This window comes from Notamacropus eugenii, chromosome 3 (genome assembly GCF_028372415.1).
Source record: "Notamacropus eugenii isolate mMacEug1 chromosome 3, mMacEug1.pri_v2, whole genome shotgun sequence".
Lineage (NCBI taxonomy): Eukaryota > Metazoa > Chordata > Mammalia > Diprotodontia > Macropodidae > Notamacropus > Notamacropus eugenii.
Genome location: NC_092874.1, coordinates 200,850,830 through 200,862,181, shown reverse-complemented (window position 1 = coordinate 200,862,181; position 11,352 = coordinate 200,850,830). Strand labels below are relative to the sequence as shown.

The 11,352-nt window shown below is 38.9% G+C and overlaps 1 protein-coding gene across 1 annotated transcript in view; it reads right to left on the bottom strand.

Moving 5' to 3' along the window:
• Positions 1-570: 570 nt before the first annotated feature.
• Positions 571-11,352, bottom strand: part of FERRY3 (FERRY endosomal RAB5 effector complex subunit 3) — a 99,353-nt gene continuing 88,571 nt past the window's right edge. The window contains exon 14 of the mRNA XM_072653981.1: positions 571-1,284. Within this exon, the coding sequence (XP_072510082.1) occupies positions 1,243-1,284 (42 nt within the window). The 3' untranslated portion in view covers positions 571-1,242. The remainder of the gene's footprint in view (positions 1,285-11,352) is intronic.

The following is an 11,352-nucleotide window of genomic DNA, read 5'->3' as shown; positions in this document are numbered from 1 at the left end:
TCTGTGTGCATACAGCTAAACCTGCCAAAACCTCAGACTTAAAAGAAGCTGGCAAGATGGAAGCCCTCACTGGCCCAGGTTCCTAGTTCTAGAGGGATGAAAATGAAATTTTCTTCGGAAATAAATATTGGATGAAACAATCTCTGTGACTCATTCACTAAGTCTGGGACCTCCCCTTTTCAATCATGACCCTCTATATTTATATTTTTACACAATCAATTCCATTTTGTGTAACCACATGGTTTATTAAACACAGGAAAGCTGTAAGAAAATTAAGTGTTCCATGTATAATTGATATCACATTGTTTGCCTATTCAAGGTGTGGGGGAGGGAGGGAGAGAATTTGGAACTCAAAATTTTAAAAATGAATGTTAAAAATTGTTAAAAATGTAATTGGGAAATATTTATAGGAATAAATTAAATACACTTTAAAAAAAAAGAAAGAAAATTAAGTGTTTTCCCTTTGTGGAAAGCTTAGCCATCCGTAGAGTAGGAGTGATCCTAGGACTTCATGAAATTCATGAGAGAGCTGTATGTGCAGCAGTGATCATGAGGCTGAGTTCTGGAAAGGACCATTAGAAAAGGAATCAAGCATTTATTAAGGACTTCTGTTGGGGAAGGGGTGGGATATGTAGTCATCTCCCAAAGCTTTTCCCCAACCTTCCTCATGAGGGATTGGAAGAACAGTCCAAATTATTTGCCCCACTGTCTGATGATCATGAGAAAGTCAAAAGGAAAATTTACTTGCCTGGGATCCATTTCGAATTTTCTCTGAAAGTTGGGAAGTAGAATTTGTAGGGGAAATGCAGAGAATTGAATTGGTTTTCAGCCTTCTTACCAACCACTGAAATTTCACAACTGTCCATCAGACCCCAATCCATCTTTGCCTCTTTTAGGCCAATCATTTCACTGCAGTACCCTTACTGCCTTGCTGGCCTCAGCTTTTTGGTCACTAGTCCTCCTTACAGCAGGTGGTGTCTAGGTCACCACTTTAGCCGCAATAAATGCTCATCATCAGACCCATGATCCCCTTGATGTTATCCATTTTCTTCTTGGTTCACAGCTCCTGGACTGATGGGCTGGAAGAAGACAGGAAGACAGAAGAATCTAGCTTGGTATGGCCCATCACCACAGCTCTGTCCTCTTCCTAGTCTATGGTTCCCATTTCCCTGGAACTCTGTGCAGGGGTAATTTCTGATTGCTTGGATGGTGGAGAAATTCAAGAGATCTTTGGAAAAAGTTCTACTGTCTCCGTCTTAGTTCCAGACTTCCATCGCTTTGGCCCTGAGACAGATAAGGGGTAACTGGTTATACTTGGAAAAACATTTTGTTTTAAAATCTCTTTTGCTGTTTGTTTAGAACGTAGTCCTGAGTCTCTACATTGTAATATCATTTAAGTCTTTTCAAAAGGGGAAATAGTGCTTTTATTGGTGGCAATAATACAAGGAGTCATGACCCTTTTCTTCTTCAGCAAGAGGTATGTTGGCACAGGGGGAACATCACTAAATTTGTCACAAGGTTGGGTTTAAATTCTAGCTCTGTCACTTTGGCAGCTCACACAGTTTATACATCTACAAAATGAAGGCAATGGAATAGAAGACTAATGACTCATGTTGGCGGCACAGTGGATAGAGAACTGAGCCTGGAGTCAGGAAAACTTGAGTTCAAATCCAGCCTCAAGCACTTAGTAGCCATGTAACTCTGGTCAAGTCATTTATAACCTCTGCCTCAGTTTCCTCAACTGTAAAATGGGGATAATAATAGTACCTACCTCACAGGATTGCTATGAGGATCAAATGAGATATTTGTAAGGCACTTAGCGTGGTGCCTGGTACATAGTAAATACTTAATAAATGCTGTTTCCTTCCTCTTCCCCTAAAATCTTTTCCAGCTCTCAGTCCTTCTATGTGTCATGCTCTCATGAACTTAGGGGGTCACCCCTTCCCCCATCCAAGAGTTACATGAAACTCAGTTTAGTTCTATCTTATTTATATACTTGTTTTAGTGTTCTTATTTCTCTTTTATGTGCCTGCACTTGCCTGCCCCACTAGACTATGAGTTCCTTCAGTTCAGGGGTTGTGTTTTTCAGTCTCTCATTTGATGACCTCTTTATGAATTTAAGATAAATTTTATTGTTGTGCTTTATTTTTACATGATTTGCACAGATTATTCCTACTTCCCAAGAGATCTCTTAAAACAAAGTGAAACTAATAATACAGTGATCTCATCTGAAAATGTATGCCATATTTTACATTTTGTGTCATGTACCTCTCTACTTAAAAAAACATCAACAGAAATTTATTTTCTTTTCCTCTCATTTTTTGCATCATTGGGGAAAAAAGAAAAGCAAAGCTTTTTGTAAAAATAGGAATAGTCAAGCAAAAGAAATTCCTTCAAAATCAAATTGCTGCTTGATGACCACTTTGCTGTCCTAAGTTTAATAATAATTAAATCTTTATGTAAATAATGTCAAGTTTTATATATCTAGTCCTAGTATCTCTCTGTTGCTCTAGACTGGTGTGACTAATTGCTAATAGATATTTCAAACTGGATATCTATAGGCATCTTAATCTTAATATGCCTTCCTTAAACTCACTTTTCTTCCCTATTTCTTTCATCATCCAAAAAACTCAGGTTCACAGTTGTAGAGTCATTCTCAGCTCTTCACTATCCCTCACCCCACACATGTACAACTAATTGCTAAGTCTTGTTGATTCTGCCTTCACAGCTTTTACAATTATGCCTTTCTCCTTCCATTACTCTAGTTCAGTTTCTCCAGAATCTCTCACTGAACTATTGTAATATCCTTCTAATTGGTCTCCCTGGGTCAAGTTTCTCTCGCTGCAACTCTATCCTCCACATAGCTGCAAAGTGATTTTCCTGAAGTACAGGTCTGACATATCATTCTTCTACATTAAAATACACAGACACAGACATATACATATATGTATATACACATACATTTTTATGGGGCTGCTCATCAACTGGGGAATGCCTGAAAAGTTGTGGTATATGAATGTAATGGAATTCTATTGCTCCATAAGAAATGATGAGCAGGCCAATTTCAGAAAAACCTGGAAAGGCTTACATGAACTGATGCTGAGTGGAGTGAGCAGAACCAGAACATTTTACACAGTAATAACTGCATAGTGTGATGACTGACTTTGATAGACTTATTTCTGCTTAGCAACGCAGGGATCTAAGACAACTCCAAATGACTCATGAGGAAATGCCATCCACAACCAGAAAAACAAACAAACAAAGTAATCTAAATGCAAATTGAAGCATTACTACTTTCTCTCTCTTTTTTTTGTTCTTTCTCATGGTTTCTCCCATTGGTTCTAGTTCTTCTTTATGACATAACTAATGTGAAAATATATTTACTATAAGAAAAGCTTAACAAAAGTATATAATACATATTTATAAAATATATAATCATACATATAAAATATATAATAAAAAGCTTAATAAAAGATGTAACACACTATATATGTATGTATATGTATGCAAACATATACATATACATATGCATAAACATATACATGTACATACATATACATACATACATATACATACACACACACACAGAGGAAGAGAGAGAGAAAGAGAGTCACTTTTACCTCTAGGATCAACTAGAAATTCTTTTAGTTGGTATTTAAAGTCCTTTATAAAGGCCTTAATTTTACGGTCCTATCAGGCATTATTCTCCTGAAACTGAAGCTCAAATACTCTGGCCACATTATAAAAAGATGGGACTCATTGAAAAAGACCCCGAGGTTGGGAAAGATTGAAGGCAAAAGGAAAAGGGGATAATAGAGGCTGAGATGGATAAATAGTGTCATGGAAACGATGGACATAACTTGACCAGACTTTGAGAGATTGTAGAGGACAGAAGTATAGCAGCTAGGAGAAGCACCAGGCATACATTGGGTCATGAAGAGTTGGATATGACTAAACAACTGAACAACAAAAACAAAACTCTATATGGTAACCTAATGGCAGCAAGTGGATAGAGTGCTAGGCCTGGAGTTAGGAAGACTTAAGTTCAAATCCAGCCTTAGACACTTACTAGCTACGCTATCCAGCACAAGTCATTTAACCCTGTCTGCCTCAGTTTCCTCATCTGAAAAATGAATTGGAAAAGGAAATGGTAAACCACTTCAGTACCTTTGCCAGGAAAATCCCAAATGGGGTCACAAAAAAGTCAGATTGAAACAAATAAAAAACAACAAAATTGTAATCTAACTGACCTTTGCTTGTCATTCATCTCTGCCTAGAAATGCTTATCATTTCCAGTTTACCCCTAAGAGTTCCTTGCTTCCTTCAAAACACTTCTCAAAAACCATATTCTAAATTAGGCCTTCCATGATTCCCCTCAGTGGCTAGTGCCTTCCCCTCAAAATTATTTTCTATTTAATCAGTCAATCAATCAATCTATAAACACGTATTAAGCATCTACTATGTGCTAGGCACTGAGAATAGAACATAACAAGGTTTGGAGCACTAACTGGTACCCTGGGATTTGTAGTTCAAAAGAACAAACATTGCATCTTTCAAGGTATGAGAGATTTGACACTGTCTTTGAGCTAGAAGGGAGACTTGAATCATTCCAAGTAGTTCCTAAAGGGACATACACAGTCTATGAGGGCCTATGAGGTCTGGGATGTCCGAGGAGGACCAGTCCTTTCAAAGGCTGCTCATTCACCTTTGGGGTCCACCTAGTACTCAACTCTTATTGATGGCTCCAAGAAATTGTACAGCATGTGCAATGACAAATGGGCTAAACCAGGTTGAGAATAATCAATGGGCCTCAGACCAGTCAGTGAATAATGGGGCGTTTTCTATCTCTAAGCATATGAAGACTTCCCCTGGCTGAATGGGTGAATGAGAACAGCTGAAGGTACCTAAAGCAGGTGCTGTGGAGGGCTTAGAGCTTGGTCAAGCATCAAAGGCCATCTCCAGCTGTCCTGACTTTTGTCTTGTCACTGAATTTCGATGACTCTGAAAGAGGGTGAGGCTGTGCAACTCTGCCTCACTTAAATCCAATTTATCACCCCGTGATGTCAAAAATGAGGGACAAACGATGACAACAGTCTGTGAAACAGATTGAAAAGAAGTTTGAAAGTTGAACCACTGAAGCAGTGGTAAGAAGACAGCAAGCATCCTCAGCCCTGGTTTTATGAGCAGAGTCAGAAAGAGTTTTTGGCAAGGAGAAAGCAGAAGAAAGGAGAAAGGGAAGGAGAAAATGAAAGGAGGACCGAGGTGCTGCAGGTAAGGGAGTAATAAAGGAAGGCCATCAGGGCTCTATGGGCATCTTAGAAGAGACTCAGGTCAAAGCTCTACTGGTAGTTGTACACACCATTTCAAGGACTGAAGGAAGTTCAGTAAAAGACCCACTCTTCCTCCAATTTTCCTTTTCTGTGTCTGCCCAGAAACAGATACTGCAGTACATTCTGCTTCTTTTAACTACATATTTCCTGTACCCCGATTTTTGCCTCAAACATTTAGAGGTTAAGGGTGAGCTAAAGATAAACAAAAATTTAAATCAGAGTAGAGAACCAAACCTCTGTCTGAATGTTAGGAATTTTCATAAGGGGTGGAGGTTCATGAGCTATTGTGGTTGAATTAATAGCATTTCTTCTGATAAAAATAGACAAAAGGACCATACAGATTTGGGGCATTTTATGATGCTGCTAGGCTGGAAGAGATCTAACTGTTGTAAAAGGGTGTGGCTGATTAAGTCTTCAGAGAGAAAGGGGTTAGGGAGGGAAGGTCTGTGACCAGAGAAAAGATCACACCTTAAACTACTCCAAGAGGCGAAAAAAACCCCAAAACGTTTTGGATCTGGAAAAGATCTCTGTCCCTATCCACAGATTAAGATGAGCCAAGTGACAATGCTACATTCCACTTGGACAACCATAGGAGTGCCATACACAAAAAAAGATTTTTTTTAAAAAGTCCCTGCCCTCATGGGATTTATATTCTAAACAGAAAACAACATACACATATTTCTGCATCTTCTGTGCCTATTTTCTTGGTACATATTTATACACATGCTGTTTCATTTTTGTCTTTGTAATCTCAGTCCCTAACACAGTGCCTGGCACACAGTAAGCACTTAACCAATGCTTTTTGATTGGTTGATGGCTTTTTCCCTATCTCTGGAGGTGCCCAGGTACCGAGTGATGAGTGAAACCAAAGCACTTCAGAAGTCAAGGAATATACACTATGGGAACCAGGGAACTTAGTTTCCTCTAATACTGATGAACAAAGGGAGGTATTAAGGACTGGTATGACTGGTACATCCCCATGGTAATCTGGGGCCAGGGACAACAGCAATAATAATTATACTAGTAATGAAGTTTGTTTAGCACTTTAAAGTTTGTAAAGTCCTTTCTCATTTGATCCCCACAACAAAAATGAGGCTGAGAGCGATGAAATGAATTGCCACGCAGAAAGATCACACAGTTTCTAAGTGTTTGGGGCAGGATTCAAAAGGGTGTTTCTGATTCCAAGTCCAGTTGAGAGAAAGGAGGAATAATGTAATTAGGGACCATTGCATGCTCGAAGTACATCAGTGTACACAAGTGATGAGAACTCTCCATACGTGGGAGAGGTTAGAGTGCCCGGACAGTGGTGATGACAAGTAATGCACGGGAGGAGGGGACACCAAAGTATGCATTCTGAAATTGGATCTGGTGGGCTTACCATGTGATCAAATAGCAGGCTTCTTGATTGATGCAGAGGCAGAGAGGACTAATCAACCAAAGACGTGTCCATGTTACTCTTTAGTTGTGCTTTGGTGGTCTGACAGCATTCAGTGAGAGACAATGGGGAGAGGAATTGAGTCTTCTTCCCTCTGAAGTCATGCGACCTCATGAAAATTTTGTTTTAGTTCAGTCATGTCCAACTCTTTGTGACCCCATTTGGGGTTTTCTTGGCAAAGATACTGGAGTGGTTTGTCATTACCTTTTCCAGCTCATTTTACAGATGAGGAAACTGAGGCAAAGAAGGTGAAGTGACTTGCCCAGCTAATAAGTGTATGAGGCCAGATTTGAACACAGGAAGATCAGTCTTTCTGACTCTAGGACCAGTATTTTATCCACTTTGCCATCTAACTGCCCCCTCATGAAAATGGGCCTCAGCATTTGTCCTTCTGTTCTAGGTGACAGAGATTAATTCAGAGGCTGCAACCTCGTGAGTTTCAGAAGGTTAGAAAATCAAGCCACCAGGAATCTAGAAGCTGGAGTCCACGATAGTGTTTGCAGCCAGCTTAGCATCAATGTGCTGAGGAGTAAGAAATGGCCTTCATGAATAGCACTTGGGACTCAGTCCAGTGGTGGCTGAGACATGAATTCATTAAACAGCAATGAAAGGTTCATTTGTACATATACTTGCTGAAGGCTTGAGCTAAATTTGAGTCCACTCTCCCCAGAGACTTAGGTAGTATAGGAGAAAAGTGTCATAGGGGTGGGGGAGATGTTTGTGTCTTGGTTCTTATTATAAAAATATTCTTTTGTTAAAACTAATTGATGCTAAGTGGTTAAGAGGAACTAGGACATCAGCCCCTCATCAGTGGTTAATGATAGGGGTGCAGTTGGTGGGAGCTTAAGGCAACAGTATTAGAGAAGAGATTCCCCACACCACACAGGACCACACTGTGAGGGAGATGTAGCAGCCTTACTCTGAGAGAGTATATTTGCTATAATAGTAGTAATTAACGTGTATGTAGAATCTATACAATGTTTAATTTTTAAAAAATCATTTGATTCTCACAATCCTATGGAATATATAGAGCATATATTATTTGTACAAAGGGAGAATGTAGTCAGTTTGAGGAGTTACCCAATCAACTTGCTGAGATAATAGGGTGTAGGACCAGGGGTGGGGACCTGCAGCCTGGAGGCCACATGTGGCCTTCTAGGTCTTCAAGTGCAGCCCTTTGACTGAATTCAAACTTCATAGAACAAATCATTTTAATAAAAAGATTTTTTCTGTAAAACTTGGATTCAGTCAAAAGGCCACACCTAAGGGATTTGTTCTGTGAAGCTTAGATTCAGTCAAAGGGCTATACTTGAGGACCTAGAGGGGCCACATGTGACCTCCAGGCTGCAGGTTCCCCACTCCTGATGAAAGACATTTTTTGGAGGCAACTGAAGGACACAGGATGATTGGCTGACTAAGGATCAGTCACCTTCCTCCTGGCATATAGAAGCAAGCTGGTTGACTATTGGTTTTCATAATCAACTCTTCACCTTTTCTCTTTTTCTTGAGTATAGCAAAAGGGGAGAAGTAACATGAAGAGGGGATGGAATTTCTCCCACTCCAACCCCCAGCTGCAAATGTGATTTACAGTAAAAACCTATGGTAGGGTTTTTATGCACAGCCTGAGAGCAGAATTCAAGAAGACTTTTTTCTGAATCCCAACCTCTTGTATAAGGCAAGAGGGAATTTTAATTCCGTATTTATCATGATTCCAGGATTCAGCCTTTGAACCAGAGAAGGAAGAATTCTTGGCTAGCACCAACTGTGGGAGCTGCTTCACAAGGGAACTCTCAAAATTCTAGAATTCTTGAGTTCAATAGTTCTAGCACTAGACCTTCTCTGTTTTTCATCTTTTTAAAATAGTATTTTACTTTTTCCAATTACATGGAAAGACAATTTTAACATTCATTTTTTAAAATAAAATTTTGACTTCCAAATTTTATCCCTTCCTTTCCTACCTCTTCCCTAAGAGAGTAAGCAATTTAATATATATAAAATATAATATATAGAAATATATTATATATTTAAATAAATAAATATACATAAAATATATGTATAAAATCATGTAAACATTTCCAAATTAGTCATGTTGTGAAAGAAGAAAAAGAACAAAAGGGGAAAACCATAAAAAAAAAAGTGAAAATAGTAGGCTTTGATCTGCATTCAGACTCCATAGTTCTTTCTCCAGGATTTTCCATTATGAGTCTTTTGGAATTGTCTTGGATCACTGTATTGCTGAGAAGAGCTAAGTCAATCACAATTGATCATTGCCCAATGTTGCTGTTACTGTACACAATGTTCTCCTTGTTCTGCTCACGTCACTCAGCTTCAGTTCATGTAAGCCTTTCCAGGTTTTTCTGAAATCTTCCTGCTCATCATTTCTTATGGAACAATAGTATTCCATTCCATTGATATACCACAACTTGTTGAGCCATTCCCCAACTGTAAGCATATGCAAAGTGAGATTGTTTTTTTTTTTGGTTTTCTTTCTGGAGTTCAGTTTCCTAGGCTCAGGCTAAATTGGAAACATCTAAAGGATGAATCTCCTTTGAATTCTGTTCATTCCCAGCTGTGCTGAGTCACATAGGTTTTGTGCCTTCTGGCCCTGAGCCAATCAGGGGCTGAGTCTTTGCTATATATTCTGGGAGGTTGGCATTTTACTTCGGGGACCTGCTCATGAGAAGGACTTTTTGATTCCCTGGACTGGACTCTGGGTAGCCATTTGTAACTCAGCTACTGGTGTTCTCCCAGTCTGCTGGTGTAGGTGGGTGGTTGTATTACTTTGTTCAGACAGTTGGAGCCCTGTCTGTTGAATCTCTCTGCTAATTTCTCTGCTTTTATTTTCTATACACACTTCTTTCTACTTATCTGCTAATTAAAGTAAGATTGTTAACCCCTTTAAAGTTCTTTCCTTTAGAAAAGCTGATCAAAGAACCTGTGCTAGCAGCCTACCTCGTGTGCTGCTGCGGATGCTAAAATACCAACTTATGGGCATTTCCTCAATTTCCAATTCTTTGCCATCACAAAAAGAGCTGCTATAAAGATTTTTGTACATGTAGGTCCTTTTCCCTTTTCATGATCTCTTTGGGATATAGACGTAGTAGTAGTATTGCTGGAGCAAAGGATATGCAGAGTTTTATGGCCCTTTGGGCATAGTTCTAAATTGTTCTCCAGAATGGCTGGATCAGTTGACAACTCCAGCAACAGTGTATCAGTGTGCCAATTTTTCCACATCCTCTCTAACATTTATCATTTTCCTTTTCTGTCGTATTAGCCAATCTGATAGGTGTGAGATAATGCTTCAGAGTCATTTTAATTTACATTTCTCTAATCAACAGTGATTTAGAGCATTTTTTCATATGACTATAGATAATTTTGATTTCTTCTTCTGAAAACTGCCTGTTCATATCCTTTGACTATTTATCAATTGGGGAATGAATTGTAGTCTTATAAATTTGACTCAGTTCTCTATATATTTGAGAAATGAGGCCTTTATTAGAGAGATTTGCTGTACATTTCCCCCCATCCCCAATTTATGATTTCTTTCTAATCTTGGTTGCATTGGTTTTGTTTAGCACTAGACCTTCTAAAGCAGGAGTTCTTAACTTAGGGTCCCTCTTCTCTCATAGCAGGGAATCCATGAACTTGGGTGGAAATAACATCTTTATTTTTACTACCCTCTAACTGAAACTGGATATTCCTTTTAATTAGGAATGTAGGCAGTATAGGCTTCACAGACTCCTTATGGTTCACAAAAAGTTTAAGGACTCCTCCTCTTTAGAGAGAATGTCTTGTATGTTCCTTGGAAGAAGAAGACAGTTCACATGGTTCTTCTATGTATTCTACTTGGTGAACAAAGCAAATTACTTACTTACATGTTGAAAATCTGAAATCTTGTTTACCTTCCAGGCGGAGAGTCAAAACTATAGGTAACAGTGAGCCTCAAGAGAGTGTATAGGACTCTGTGCAAAAAAGGGACTCCCTGTAGTATCAGAGGGTTATTTTATATTCCAGAGGAAACTGATGGGTTGCTTATATTTTGGCTCTCGTGAGTCCTTAACATCTTATGCATTTTCTATAGGGTAAAATAAAAGCTGTCTTATGTCCAATACCACATCCTTCATTGAGTTCACATGTGGGACTTGTAGACTCTGTTATCCACATTTGGGAAAACTACACACAAGTTATACATAACTTTATTTTGGAGATGATACTAGATTAACTCCAGGAGAGCGACTCTCTCTTCAGACAGAAACTGACCCCTTAAGCGGTCAACCTTTAGAATATGATCTAGTATGTATGATCCTAGAGTTGTTGGAGGGATCATGCATAGTGTGTTATATTATATACCATTTTACACATGAATAAATGGAGACTCAGAGAAATAAAAACATGATTGAGACCACACAGTATGTATAGAAGCTGAGATTTTCAGCCAGGTATTTCTGACTCCAAAATTTAGTACTCTTTCCTTTAGAACATACCATAGGGACCAATATGAAATCAGACTGAAAGCTTCAAGGTAAGATTTCTCCAGGGGGCTAGAAGGCATGTTTCTGTGGGAGAACCTACAATTCGTCCATTTTT